At 41.3% G+C, this 15,984-nt stretch overlaps 1 protein-coding gene across 1 annotated transcript in view; it reads right to left on the reverse strand.

The window, feature by feature from the left end:
* Nucleotides 1-15,984, reverse strand: part of otog (otogelin) — a 228,381-nt gene that overhangs the window by 110,388 nt on the left and 102,009 nt on the right. The window contains 6 exon segments of the mRNA XM_073050064.1: nucleotides 111-137; nucleotides 927-1,083; nucleotides 3,588-3,704; nucleotides 10,357-10,476; nucleotides 10,664-10,810; nucleotides 11,656-11,790. Of these exon segments, the coding sequence (XP_072906165.1) occupies nucleotides 111-137; nucleotides 927-1,083; nucleotides 3,588-3,704; nucleotides 10,357-10,476; nucleotides 10,664-10,810; nucleotides 11,656-11,790 (703 nt within the window).

Here is a 15,984-nt window from a genome sequence, read left to right on the forward strand (position 1 = left end):
GAATTACTCTCTCTCTTGTCATCATGATAAAAGCAAAATACCTTATTCCTGTTACATCAAATACCTTGCATACAAATGTTCTGCTTCACCGATCACATCACAAATCTTACCTTTGTTATAATATTCACAGTCATAAGCTGAAATGAAAGAGAAAATTCATTAGAATTATGCTTTCTGCCTCTTGAAGTAATTAAGATTTGAAGAAGTGAATATATTTATCTTTAAATTCCTAATGAATGTTTTTTATTAGCATTTTCTCACACTGCTCGCAAGTTTCTACCAAGGTTGCCATGTCATAATCTAGCAATAAAAGTATGTGTTCTTCACTCAGAATTTTATCAAGAATAAAAACTCATATTGAAGTGATTTTACATGGGTAAACAAATGCAGATTTAGCATAGAACAATAAAAAGTGCTTTTGACAGTTAACTTCCTATCTTCACTGGGAATACTAAGATACATGTTTAGTCTTATAAATGGGTATTGCAGCTAATAATTATGTTTTGCCTGAAATAGATCTCTTATAGAGGATTTTAACATAACCTCAAAAATGTACATTAAATAATTCAACTGTATCAAAGAGTGTTTATTCAATATGATTTGAACCAGGAGATGGTTTATAATTGACTTTTATAAGAAGGGAGTCATTTCCACAATGACTGTGTGCAAGAAAAGGAACCTTACATAACTGGTAACATCAGATGTTTGATTTTCTTGAGTTCTGTGTGGATTATAGAAAGCAAGTTCAACTTCTCAGTGCTCCTCCAGAGAACCCTACAGTCACAAAAGCACACTGCAGAAGCAAGAAGGGCAATGGGATTCACAGACTATAAGAATCTATTTCAGGACATCCATGCTAAAGAGATAACAAGACCACTGCTAAGGGCAGGCAAGCAGAAATGTACTTATGTAGTCTCCATACTTACGGCAGATTGAGGGTGTTCTCCAATCAATTGCAACTCCATGTTGGCAGCATATGTGAGCATATGCTTGGACACTGGTACAAAAACATTCACAGTCTCCTCCTCTGTTACAGGCACACGTATCAGTCAAACAGTTGGAATAATACCAGGTGACATCAACCTGAATAATGAGAAATACGATAAAGCAAAATAATCATTTTTTGTTGACAAAATACATCACTAAACATCAGGAACTCCAGTTAGTAAAACAGCATTAATTTAATAAGTTACTTCAGATCTGCACACTTTTGACCAGAGAGTGTCCATATATTCAGAAAACTATTCTCCAAAAACTACAAAGTAGTTTCATGTCGGAAATAAAAGATCAAGGTAAAAAATAGGCTTATTTGTCCAACAGTCACTTCAGCTCCCTGACTTCATTCCTTTGGTACTAATACAATTAGGTAAACATTTGATAAGTAAACAAAATGCAAGCTGCTGGAAGAACTCAGCATTTAGAGAAGCAGAGGGATGGACAATGTTTGGTCTCAAGACCCTACAACAGGACGCACTCCTCCCTTATACTGGTTATCTTCCTTCTAACCTCTCTATCCTGTTACAGGATCTTGGCCATCCCTTCACCTCCACAGATACTGCCTGATCTGCTGAGTTCATCCAGCAGTTGGTTTGTTTTTGCAACACACCAAAAGTGTTGGAGTTGGTGGAACTTTACTTAAAATGGAGAATGCTGAGGAAGGGTATGACACAGGTGCACAAAATTATGATGGGCCTACTACTGGGGAGTCACCCGAAAACTCTTCCCCATAGCATAGGTGTGGTAAAACAAAGGGGCATAGCTTAGTGTTGGGAATGTGGGATTTAGAGGCAAATGGAAGTGAATTTTTCTATCAGAAAGGTGGTTGGAATCTGGAATAAATTGTCTGACTGGATAATGGTGGCAAGTTTTTCCAGGCGTGCACTTGAATCACTAAGGCATAGAAAGCTACAAATGAAATGAGATTATAAAGGATGGATGGTTGATTGTCAGAATGGTTGTGATAGGCCGAATAGCCAGCTTTGGGACTGTCTGACTCTATGACCCAATTTAGTGTATTCAAATCTCAGATTTTTGAATCTTAGGCAAGTCCAGTGGGGAAGAACAAAAAGTGAAATTCAAGTCTACAAATTTTCTTGGCCATATTCTTTACTAATAGCAGAACAGACTCAAAGATTTGAATGGCCTTTTCCTGTTTTTATTTTGTATTTCTGTCAGCACAGATATAAAATTCCTCAGCCTATGATTACATTGGTCCAACTGGAATTGGAGCAAGTCAACAGTTCCTCATGGACATCTAGACTGACTTCAGGAATGAGCCTTCCTTCCCCTTTCCTCTCGAGGTTATCTTGCATTTCTGCCTTGCCTTCAGCCACTGTCCAATGGTTCCCACAATAGCAAATGCTGCAATACCTTCAATGAAGCACCTTTAATCATGGAGAAACAGCTTCTGTCCTCATCAGATATTGATTTACCATGTCCATGTCCTCATCAGATATTGTTTTACCATGTTGAACAACACCATCGCCACCCCTGAAACCCTTCAGAATGAACTATGACTGACTCAGCAGCACTACAGGAACTGATCACCCTTTAAATAGTACGTCCGTTGTGAGTGAGAATGCTGTTCAATTCTGGTTCCCTGGAAGTTTCCCATGTTGTTTCTTAATCAGCCAGGTGCATTATGACTGTAGCAGAGGTGGCAGGAATGTTGTCTATCAGGGCAATGCCCATGAATCAATGTCATTCGCATACTGCGTGTGCGGTGTATTGGAGACACAGATGTTCCGACTAGAATTGCAATTGCTGTACAGAACTACCAACTTTCACGTTAATATAAAAATCATCTGTATGAAGCACAAAATCCTGGCACACTGTGATAGAATTGTTAGCTCCAAGTCTGTCAAACCTGACAGGACATTCAGTTATACACCAAATATCTTCTTCATTGCTTTTGGTAATCACAACTGAACAGTTTTCCAGGTCTGACCAAAAACAGTATAATCACAACTTCCCTTGGGTTTTATTCTACTAGTTAGATGGGTAGATTAACCTTTATTACATTTTGCTGCTCACAGATCAATCTCATATGCTGTTTAATTCAATTTGTCGTTTTGAGTCACCTTCTTTAATTCCACCTTTGTACTTTTTTTTGTATAACCCATAAATCATTTGCTAGCACACTGCACAGAAAAAGCATGGGAATTTGATTCCTATGCCAATGCTCAGAATTGGCATTTCTCATTTCCTAAGACCCAGCAATAACACGGGACATATTTGTAACAGTCCTGCAGTTCTGAACAGAACCCTGGTAAAGGTTCAGGTTCATAACCATATCCACTTTTCAAAGTATCCTAACATCAACATCAAGTAAATGTTGTCAGATGAAATTGATCAGTTGGGAGATATATCTAGGGAAATCATCAAATTGCTTGACATAAGGAATGAAATATCATAGTCCATTCCTTCCAGTAAGAATGAGAAACTCATGCTACTTTCTCCTGTTTTCTTGGAGTGAGTAAATCAAGGAAAAACAACAGACACAGGAGAAAAGCATCAATGGATCAAGGAGTGTAACTGCTCTATTCAAGCAACCGTTATTCAAGATCTGGAATGGTTAAAAAACTCACCACTGGATGGCAGGGCTGGAACACCTCACACAACAAAATTCCACATTCCTTTTTCGCAAATGGCTCACGGAGTGGGTTCATGTTACATGGATTACGGATGTCAGGGCTACTTGCACACTAAGAAGGATTAAGTCACTGATATGAGGATTAATAAGGTATACATACAAATAAAAATAGTTCAAACATAGTGTCATAGAAAATATGCTGCAATATACTGTACTGAGCAAAACTGGTTGTCAAGTTTCAGAGCATGAAAGTACTTTAATGTTAAAAATATTCTGAAACAATTTCCAACTCTCCATGTTCAGTTTAAATCAGACGGAAGGAGCCTCAAAATTGTACCTGTCATCTATCCCCACATTTCAGCTCACAACTCTCTTGTCATAATATACAAGGATCTCGAAAGGATACACAGTTATCCCCCAACCTACAGTATTTCACCAGCCATTTCCCGCGTCTGCCTATTCCCCTATCCTAGCTCCAAATTGCACATGACACAGGTGAGACATTAATATCAAGTGAAAATAAATGGAGCCATTTGCAAGGTGGCCGACACCAGCAAAACTGGCCTCTTCGAATCATGGTATTATTAAGTATGACTTAGAATAGAGTTAATCAGCTCAACAGGTCGGTGTTGCATCTTCCAAAATCCATAGTTGTACAGGTTATGGTTTGTCAAGTACATATCCGAATAGCTTTAAATGAGAATTGTGCTTCTGCTTCTGCTGCCTTTTGAAGGCAGATTCCCTTCTGTTGGTGACGAAGAACCCTCATGTCTCTTCTAAATCTTCTAACAAAAACCATTAATCCAGAGGTATCTGACTGCTCTGCTAAGAGAAACAGAACCTTCCCATTGCCTGCATCTAAACCTCACATTATTTCATACACCTCAGGTATGTTTCCTTAAGCCACCTCTACTCTAAGGCAAAGAATCCCAGTTTAGCTAATCTTTCCTCAGAACTACAATTTTCTGGCTAACTAAGTGCACTTTTAAAAGGATATTCATCTGAAAATCTTCTGATCTTCATGGATACCAAGAGATCTTTACTTAAAAGTAACAATCTGCTGAAAAACTCAATGTGTCAAGCAGCCTCTGTGGAAGGAAAGGAACTGTTGATATTTGGGGTCAAAATCCTGCATCAGGATGGAAAATTTGTCTTATTTTCTCCCACCAATGCTGCTTGACTTTGAGTTCCTCCAGCAAATTATTCCAGTAGCTACACTCTCTTGTGTCTCTGTTGACATCATTTCCAGGTGAATTGCCCACTGGGAACTGAAGTTCTTTATTATGTACACACATAATAACACACTGATGACTATTTGAGCCACTGCTGATAGAACCATAGGCCTGTCCAAACATAAATCATAATGGGACAGCCTTTGCACAGGCCATCAGATGCGCCACTGGGAGTTAAGTAGATGGATGTACATAACCTGGTTGAGAATGTTCTGAAGTATTGTATTGCCCTAAAAAAAAGCATTACCAAATGTCATCAACAGGTAAAGGAATCCCAGCAACCAGCAGCAGACACTAACTGCCACAACATCGAGCCTGGAAACTACATGGTGGTGCAGACATTTGAAAAAAGAAGAAATGTTTGGAATCTTAATTCGAATAACCATTTCAGGTATTTCTGGTCATCAATAGAGCCAACAAGGTAAGAGAAAAGCCATCATGGAAATGCCTCAGTGTAACAACACTCAAAAAATAAAAGCACTGAGAATCCTAGTAACAGCGGTTGGATTAGCTCTTGTCCTTTCTCTGACTGATTTAACTGCCACGAACAATTTCTTATGAATGGCTTACGAATATGAAAACAGGAACAACGTCTCAAGCTACTGTTTGTTTATGACTGTCCTGGCACATGTCGGAATGGGTATCTCCCTTTTACCCATGCCCTTTAATGAAACAGAGTTGAATTGTTACTTTAATTGGTCCAAGCCCATGGTGCTGGATATGCTTGGTTTCTGGTGAAATGATGGGACTCAGAAACATAGATCTCCTTTCTCCTCTTATGGGTACAGCCAGAATGTTACCAGGGGAAGATGGGTATATAAATTTGGAAACAAGTTTTTTAGAGCATGGTACATGCTCCCTGTATATACCCCCGCATGACAATCCTAACCCCAGAGTAAAAGGACTTGGCGTTGTCCCTGGGAAAGGTAACACTTGTTTATGCAAGCGGTAGAGCAGTACAGGAACTGATTAACACGGCATCAGCACTGGAAACATTAGCAAATGAAAATAATATCTAACTTGACAGCAAAATTGGTGATGGTCCCATTGAAAAACCAAATGGATTATGGACTTTGTTTTATCTGAGACGTGTGTCCTGATTGGACAAGAATGTTGTACTTACATACAAGATGAATCAGAAAACGTAACTCACATGGCAGATCTTATCTGAGAGGCCACCAAAAAAGGTTAATAAAGTGGGAACACGAGAAAATGTGCAGATGCTGGAAATTCAAGCAACACACACAAAATGCTGGTGGAACGCAGCAGGCCAGGCAGCATCTAGAGGAAGAAGTACAGTCAACGTTTCAGGCCGAGACCCTCCATCAGGACTAACTGAAAAAAGAGATAGTAAGACATTTGAAAGTCAGAGGGAGAGATCTGAAATGATAGGAGAAGACAGGAGGGGGAGGGATGAAGCTAAGAGCTGGAAAGTTGATTGACAAAAGGAAAACAAGGCTGGAGAGGGGGATGATCATGGGACGGGAGGACTTGGAAGAAAAAAAGGAGGGGAGCACCAGAGGAAGATGGAGAACAGGCGAAGAGTTATTGTGAGAGGGAAAGAGGGAGAAAGAAAAATAAATAAATAAATAAATTTAATATTAGGGTTGGGGTAAGAAGAGGAGGAGGGGCATTAACCGAAGTTAGAGAAATCAATGTTCATGCCATCAGGTTGGAGGCTACCCAGACGGAATATAAGGTGTTGTTCCTCCAATTTGAGTGTGGCTTCATCTTGACAGTAGAGGAGGCCATGGATAGACATATCAGAGTGGGAATGGGACGTGGAATTAAAATGTGTGGCCTCTGGGAGATCCTGCTTCCTCTGGCGGACAGGGCATAGGTGTTCAGCGAAACGGTCTCCCAGTCTGCGTTGGGTCTCACCAATATATAAAAGGCCACACCGGGAGCACCAGACGCAGTATACCACACCAGCCGACTCACAGGTGAACTGTCTGTCTGGGGCCCTGTATGCTGGTGAGGGAGGAAGTGTAAGGGCAGGTGTAGCACTTGCTCCGCTTGCAAGGTTAAGTGCCAGGAGGGAGATCAGTGGGAAGGGATGGGGGGTACGAATGGATAAGGGAATTGTGTAGGGAGCGATCCCAGTGGAAAGCAGGAAGATGGGGGGAAGGAAAGATATGCTTGGTGGTGGGATCCCATTGGAGATGGCGTAAGTTACGGAGAATTATATGTTGGACACAGAGGCTGGTGGGGTGGTAGGTGAGGACAAGAGGAACCCTATCCCTAGTGGGGTGGCAGGAGGATGGGGTGAGAGCTGATGTGCGTGAAATGGGAGAGATGTGTTTGAGGGCAGAGTTGACGGTGGAGGAAGGGAAACCCCTTTCTTTTAGAAAGGAAAACATCTCCTTTGTCCTGGAATGAAAAGCCTCATTCTGAGAGCAGATGCAACAGAGACGGTGGAATTGAGAGAAGGGTATCACAGTTTTACAAGTAACAGGGTGGGATAAAGTGGGAGATCAGTTTCCTAATTATAATACTTCAAGAAGTGAATGGAGGCCATTTTGGATGTTGGGAGGATGGTGGGCGACTATCCTATATTATAGTATAATCAATGGTATCATAATAACAGCAATTATTCTTCTATGATTTTGGGTACTATAGCAGAACTAAGAAAGAGAGGATATTGAAAATCGGTACCTGTTGCTGCAAACTAGGAAAAGGGAACTTTGCTTAACTAAAGTTCTGAGACTGTATCATTATATGATTGTCTGAAATTACATTGATTTCTGTTCTCATGCAGAATGGACGAGGCTTGGATGGAGGCTTAAAAGAAGTGTGTGTGTGTTTATGATAACAGAGAGAAATAGGACACAGCTGTCATGAGGGGAAGAAGCCTCAAAAGATTAATGGACTGATGCCATAGATGCAGATAAGGGAGGAATGCCATTATGGGATGGTACAACCTCAGACGTGAACTTGATGAATTACTGGTCTCTTTGTAAAAGTATGAAAATGATTTGCTCTGAGCTGTAAGATTGAAGCTACCTAGCAACTTAATTATGGAGGTCGACCTTCCCTTGCAAGTAATAAATGCACTTATAATTTGATTCACCCTGAACTTGTTGGAGTTTGTTACCATATACTAGAAGACATAACTGAATGGTACATGACACATATAAAAATGTTACTTTTAATGTCTTAAAAATGGCCCTGTGTTCAACTACAGAAGATTTGTTAAGTTCAGGTATGGCAATCTGAACAACCAAGGACAAGGGAACTTACTGAGAAATAAGTCAGAATATCATTTGTGTGATTAATGCAACGAAAGGAAACAGATGACTTGTCTGAATGGGTGAGAGAAAGCAGAGGGCCAAGGATCAATGCATAGTTATACTTAAATTGAATTAGAAAAGTATACAAGTCAAAAGAATAAAAAATAATAAAATAAGACATGAATGATTTTTTTACCAAAATACAACCAGATCTGGAACCTAATAAAGTGGTCACTGAGTGTATATTCATGGGCTTCTGCTGCTGTACCCATCCACTTCAAGATTCGATGTGCTGTGCATTCAGGGATGCTCTTCTGCACAGCACTGTTGTAACATGTGATTACTTGAGTGAGCGTCACCTTCTTGTCAGTGTGAACCTGTCAGGCCATTCTTCTCTGACATCTCTCATTGATAAGGCATTTTCGACCACTGGATTTTTTTTTTTGCTTTTTCACACGATTCTCTGTAAACTATAAAGACTGCTGTGCATGAAAATCCTAGAGAATCAGCAGTTTCTGAGATACTCAAACCACCCTGTCTGGGACCACAACCTTTCCACTGTCAAACTCACCTAGATCATATGGTTGAAACAACAAATGAGCCTCTTGACAATGTTTGCTGCCACATCATTTGCTGATTATATATTTGCATTAATAAGCAGGTATACAAGCATAACTAATAAAATGGCCACTGAGTATACAAAACTGACAAAGATTGTTTTATTCATATTGCTTCTGAAGCTGAATGCTGTTTGTTTACAATAGAATGTTTGTACCAACAAATGTGAGTATGTCAGGGAAAGAAAACAGAGCAGGGATTGAAGGAATGGTAACTGTCCCAACACAGTCAGTAGTATCATGCAAGAGCACACCTATAAATTGGAAGGAGCTAAGTCCCCATACCTAGTTTTTTCAATGTATCATAGGAAGCATTCTATCTGGATGCATAATTGTTTTGGTATGACAACAGTTCTGCATGTGACCACAAAAAAAGTGCAGAGAGTTGTGGGCACTGCTCAGCACATCACAGAAACCAGCCTCCCCCTCTACGGACTCCTGTCTGTATTTCTCACTGCCGTTACAAAGCAGCCAGCATAATCGAAGATCCCACCCACTCCAGACACTCTCCCTTCTCCCCGTCTCACCTGGGAGGAGATGCGAAAGCCTGAAAGCACATACCTCCAAGCTCAAGGACAGACTCTCGAATATATCTCTTCAATGATAAAGTGGACTCCTGACTTCACAATCTACTTTGTTTTGACCTTGCACTGCCTTTCTGTGTAGCTTTTACACTTTATTTTGCACTATTATTATTTTATCTTGTTCTACCTCAACGCTGTGTGATGATTTGATATGTATGAACAGTATGCAAAGACAAGCATTTCACTGTATCCTGATACATGTGATAATAATAAATCAATACCAATGGATTGTTCAATGCCTTAAATCTGCTTCACCACTTATTAAGCTGATGTGATTTTGACTCCATATTGCGTCTGCTGGAAGTAACAAGATCCACAAGCCTCAGAGACAAAAACAGTCATCTCGGCGTTAAGTGGGCTTTTGAACGGGGATGTGCAGTGCTAGAGGAAAGGTCTTTGCATATCCACCCTATCAAGTTCCTCAAAATCGTCTGTTTCAAAAATATCACTGTCATTTTCAGACATTGTGCAAGAAACTCTTTTAACTTTTTAGTTTTATTAAACTATTTAGATCAAAATAAATATTTATCTGTAAATAAACTCAAATTTGGATCATAATTAACTTGTTTTTGATCCTAAAGAGAGTTTATTCACATCATCTCTTCCCACACAGTAGTTATTTTTGTGGACATAATTTGAAAGCACACCATGAATTGTTAAAGCCAGCACACACAATTTACAGTGCATAAGTTGATGCAATTACAATGTACTGCTGCCACGAAACACCAAATTTCATGACATATGCCAGTGATGTTAAACCTGATTCTGATATGTATGATTGTCCTATTGCTGTTTCATTTGTACAATGAGTGAGATGTTATACATTGTCATTTTTGTACCCGAAGTGGGAAGGTAAGTTAAAGCTTTACAAAAAATAATGAACTTCTGGACAATCTGGACATTTTTCAGTTGGTCGCAATACCCCTGTATTTTACTTTATAGTCTTTGGCTCACCAACACATGTAAGATAAATGTCATTTGATTATTCAATAATTGGAGACATCAATCTCAGCCAAGTTACTCCTATGTCTTACTCAGAATTCAAAGATATGCATTTACCACAATCAAGCCAGCTGTTTAATTTATCTAGTATTTATGTACCTCCATAGTTGTCCAGCTATTCCCAAACTCTTGTGGATTTGGTGCTTCCATGAAATCCGGAGTCAACATTTCGTTGACTGTTTTCATATCAAAATTGCCACACAAACCAGAAAGGTTACCCTGAGTAAGAGGAGACAAATAATTTTATACAATATTATATATGTATCAATTTTATTAATTGTTCTACAGTGAACAAATGTAAATAATACACAAACAATTGCTACTAAAGTATTAACTAAGCCATGTAGAATACATAATTTTCTCAATAGGAAGCTAAAAGTAAAATATTGCAAATAATAGGGCATACCTGCCACATAGGTCCAACCTGGATGTGTGTTGATGTCTTTTGATCCCATAGTATGGAAATTTCTTCTGTGGGGAAATGTATCATGATAAAAATACCTGCCTTCCATATGTGTATTATCTCTTTTGCGTCCAAGGTGCTGGAAGGACTCTGAGAAGATGAATGCAGGATTGGATAGTTTAATACAGATAAGACTAAGCTCCAGTAGAGAAACAACCAATGAGGTACTAGGCAATTGGAGGTTACTAGATACATCAATAAAAATTTAGCACTATATATACTTATTTGATAAAATGCAATTTTGAAGTTCATCACAGGGAATGTTTTGTCTTCTTTCGCTGTTTCAAAGTGACTGGTTTCTTTGGACCTTCCCATTCTGCCCTTGCATCTCTAACACCATTCCCCTTCTTACAGCACCTTCCTGTAAATTGCAGACTACACATCCTTCTCCCTTTCCCCACCATCTAGTCCTTGCACTTTGGTGTTGACAATATTGTCTCCTACTTATTGGATTGGTGACTGTTTTGCATAACACCTGCACTCAGTCTACCAGTGAAATCTTAAGCTTCCTTTACTCCCACTCTGCATTTCATAGTTTTCAATGTTCCACTATCCCTACTACCTCTAACTGTCCTTAGGAACCCATTAACCAGATTATCCTTTTCACTTGTTATTCCCATGGCAACCTTTGCTTCACAATGTCAGTGGTTTCCCCTCTGTCCTGCCCATCATTTTCCCACCCTAAAACAACTTGTTTTCTTTCCCACTTTCCATGAAAGGTCTTCAAACTCTGGCTCTCCACAGATGTTACATAACCTGCTGTGTTTCCAGCATTTTCTATTTTAAAAGCTTCAATAATTTTATATTACGATTAGCTTAATCAAAAGATAGCGTTTAAGATTATGGCAATTACAGACTAATGGAATATCTTTGCTAATCATAAAATGCAATGAATAAAGTAGTCTGAATAACTGATAGGTTTGATTGCAACTTACCAGGTTCCCACGATCATCTTCAAGTACCAATAAAGTATTTCCAACAGAGATAGATAGGGTTTTTCTACAAACAGCGCCACTCCCATAACAATCAATATTTTCAGCAGTGATAGACAGGTTTAAACTCCCAATACTCTGACAGAAGTAAAAATATTTGTTAATACATGTAGTTATAAATGCATGTCAGATATCATGAATTAGTTTGCAATTCATGCAAAAATGTTCCTGTTTGCTGTTTTTAGTTTTGCTGAAAGAATGAGCTACTCTAATGATGGCAGAATGCTCTGATGTTCTAGTACAGTACATCCTAGAAAACTCAAAAAATTATATATTACTAATTATACACAAAAGAAATACAGCAAACGCTAGAAGTTTAAAATAAACCCAAGAAATGCTGATATAACACAGTAAGTTTCATGGGAGCATATTTGAACTAAAATGTTAAATAGGTTTTTTTTCTCTCCACAAGTGCTTCCATATCCACTGTTATCTAAAACACAACAAAAAATGTCAATTCCTGCATTTTTACAGTTTTGGACTGTTTTGAAACTCAGCAGGTCTGGAAGAATCTAGGCAAACGAATAAACTGTCAACATTTGGGCTGAGAATGTGGTTTAATAAAGAATTTGTGCAAAACATTGACTGGACATATTTCCCTGCCATAAATTACTATCACAGACAGGGCATCAAATGAAAATATAAAGAGGATTCAACCAGAAACTGCAGGAGACCTAGGAAAGAACTCAAAGAGCTGAGGCCAACGAGCAAACGAGGATTCCTTCACAACTTCTCCCCAGAGCACGAAAGAATCATACAGTACTGTCATAGTCTGTAAATTAGTGCCCAGATATCGTAAAGTGTTGATGTATGGATTTATGCATACTTTTAAATTAAACAATAAATGTTACTAACAGAGAAGCGTGTACAACCCTAAGATTCACTTTCTTGCAGACATACTCATTAAATGGAATAACCATAATAGAATCAATGATAGACCCCACCAACAGGGCAGACAACCAGTGTGCAAAAGACAACAAAACGTGCAAATACGAAAAGAAAGAACAAAAGAAATAATGATAATATATAAGCAATAAATATTGAGAACATGAGATGAAGAGTCATTGAAAGCGAGTCCATGGGTTTTGGGAACAGTTCAGTGATGGGGCAAGTGAAGTTGAGTGAAGCTATTTCCACTGGTTCAGGAACAAGATGTTTGAGGGGTAATAACTCTTTCTAAACTTGTGACGTGAGTCCCGATGGCAGCAGAGGGAAGGAAGCATGACCTGGGTGGTGGGGGTCACTGATGATGGATGCTGCTTTCCTGCGACAATGCTCCGTGTGTTATGGTCCGGTCCGGAGCCCGCATTCCGGTTCTTGATCCGGTCCGCAGACTCCGGGTCCTTTGACCGTCCCTCGGTTCACCTTGAGCTCAAATAGTCACAGGTGAGGATCAACTTGGCTTGTTTGGGCTCAAGGAAGCGCACCTGATGCATATCGGTTGGCGGTGTATATAAGGGACTCTGGGACTGAGTATGGTTGGGGGGTTGTGGTGAACTACATATACCTGTCTGGACACGCCCCCACTGCTGACTGCTCCTGTGGCTCCTCCCACAGACCCCGGTATAAAGGCGATTGAGGTCTGAGCCCGGCCTCTCTGTCTCCAGGATGTAGTATGGTGGTCAACCACTGCTTGTTCCTTCTTCCAGTCAATAAAAGCCGATATCTCGTCTTTATGTCTCAGAGAGAGTTATTGATGGTGCATCAGGGGTTGTCCTGTTCATCCTGGCTGGGAGTACCCACTGTTATAGACAAGTTCTGCGAGTGAGTCTGGAAGGCACCCTGGACTGAGCTCCCTTCCTATCCCTTGCCTCCGTTGGGTAAGCCAGGCCGGACTGCCATTGACCAGAGGAGGGCTCTGCCCTTCCTATCCATTGCCTCCGTTGGGTAAGTCAGGCCGGACTGCTGTTGCCCAGTGGAGGGTTCTGTCCCTTCCTATCCCTTGCCTCCATTGGGTAAGCCAGGCCGGACTGCCATTGACTGGAGGAGGGCTCTGCCCCTTCCTATTCCTTGCCTCCATTGGGTAAGCCTGGCCGGACTGCCATTGCCCAGTGGGGGACTCTGCCCCTTCCGATCCCTCGCTTCCTACGGATTGTGCCCTGCGACCTGCCCAGGTGCCCCGCAACCTGCCCAGGCCCCTGTGTCCTGCCTGGGAGGTCCGGGCCTTGCCCAGGAGTTCTGCGGCCCGCCCAGAGGACTCTGACCCTTCCTATCCCTCGCCACTGGCGGGTTGCGCCCCACAACCTGCCCAGGTGCCCTGCGACCTGCCGAGGCCCCTGTGTCCTGCCTGGGAGACCCGGGCCCTGACCCGTAGTTCTGCGGTCCGCCCAGGGTGCTATCCTCCCAGCATTCCTAGTCCCAAATACCCATCCTCTAGCCTAGCCTCATGACCATCTCTGAACCCCAAGACCATCTCTGAACTCCGGGATCCTCCTCTGAACTCCAGGATCACCTTGAACGCCACATCCCTCATGCACGCCATGGTCCCCTCATCTTGTTCTATCGTTTAGCTGTTCCCATCCTACCCCTAGTACTTCAGTGCCTGCTTCCTGCATTTGGGTCCAGTCTCATGACCCCTTATGACACTGTGTTGATGTACTCAATGGTGGGAAGAGCTTTACTCATGATGGACTAGGCTATATCACTATTCTACGCATGATTTTCTGTCAAGGCCTTTGGTGTTGGACAATCCATGTTAGGAGTGCATAAAAAGAGTTACATTTTAATCAGGACAGTGTTCAAGATTTTAAAGACAGAGTTTCACTTGCTGTTTCTCTGAGTTGAGGAGAGACCAGTCAGCAAGAGGCACTGGAAAACGAGCAATCTTTCAGTCAGGTCCACAGTCAAAATTTAAAAAGCAGAGCTTCATGCCAGTTTTCTCTGAGCTGAGCAATCCACATCAGGGGTGCATAAGAAGAGCTACTCTCTCGCTGTTTTTATTTGTTCATTCCTCATCTATCAGGGCATAGTAGTATAGTTAGAATGGCTCCAGGGACATTGTTTTGTACTGTGTGTGAGTTATGGGAAGTTTGGGAGACCTCGAGTCTCCCAGATAAACACATCTGCACCAGGTGCTCCAAGCTGCATCTTCTAAGAGACAGTGCTAAGAAACTGGAGCTGCAGCTTGATGACCTTTGACTCATACGAGAGAATGAGGAGATAATAAACAAGAGCTACAGGAAGGTAGGTGCCCCTACATTACAAAAGACAGGTAAGTGGGTGACTGTCAGGGGAAGGAAGGGAAATGGACAGCCAGTGCAGAGTACACCTGTAGCCATCCCCCTCAATAATAAGTATATAACTTTAGATACCATTGAGGAGGATGACCTATCGAGTGGGGGTAGCCACAGTGACTGGGCCTCTGGTACTGAGTCTGGTGCTGTGGCTCAGAAGAGCAGAGAGGAGTAGAGGACTGCAGTGTTGATTTCATAGTCAGAGAAATCAAGAAGAGGTTCTGAGGGTGCAATAGAGACACCCGGATGGTATGCTGCCTCCCTGGTGCCAGGATCAGAGGTATCTCCGATCAGGTCCATGGCATTCTCAAGAGTGACGGTGAGTAGTCAAAAGTCTTGGTACATATCGGCACCAATGACATAACTAGGAGGTCCTGAAGAGGGATTTTAAGAGAAGTAGGTAGAAAGCTGAGTGACAGGACCCCCAGGGTAGTAATCTCTGGATTGTTGCCCGTGCCACTTGCCAGTGAGGGTAAGAGTAGGATGATTCAGTAGGTGAATGCATGGCTGAGGAACTGGTGTAGGGGACAGGGCTTCAGACTTATGGATCATTGGGATCGCTTCTGAGGAAGGTATAACCTGTACAAAAGGGACGGGTTACATCTGAACTCGAGGGGGTCCAATATCCTTACAAGCAGGTTTGCTAGAGTTGTTTGGGTAGATTGAAACAAATTTGGCAGGGGGATGGAAACTGGAGTGATAGTGCTTAAGATGAGAGTTTTCAAACAGAGGCAATGTGTAGTGAGACCCTAGCAAGGAGAGGCTGATGATAGGGCAAAATTGCAGTCAACAGGATGACTTGCAACATAAAAGGTGGACAAAATTGAAACAAGTGAATACAGGACTTAAGGTATTATATTTGAATGCATGCAGAATACAAAATAAGGTTGATGAATTTGAAGCACAGTTACAGATTGGCAGGTATGACATTGTGGGCATCACTGAATTATGGCTGAAAGAAGATTAAAGCTAGGAGCTTAATGTCTAAGGAGACACATTGTATCGGAAGGGCAGTTAAGAAGGCAGATGGGGTGGTGTT

The sequence above is a fragment of the Hemitrygon akajei genome, chromosome 6 (genome assembly GCF_048418815.1).
Source record: "Hemitrygon akajei chromosome 6, sHemAka1.3, whole genome shotgun sequence".
Classification (NCBI taxonomy): domain Eukaryota; kingdom Metazoa; phylum Chordata; class Chondrichthyes; order Myliobatiformes; family Dasyatidae; genus Hemitrygon; species Hemitrygon akajei.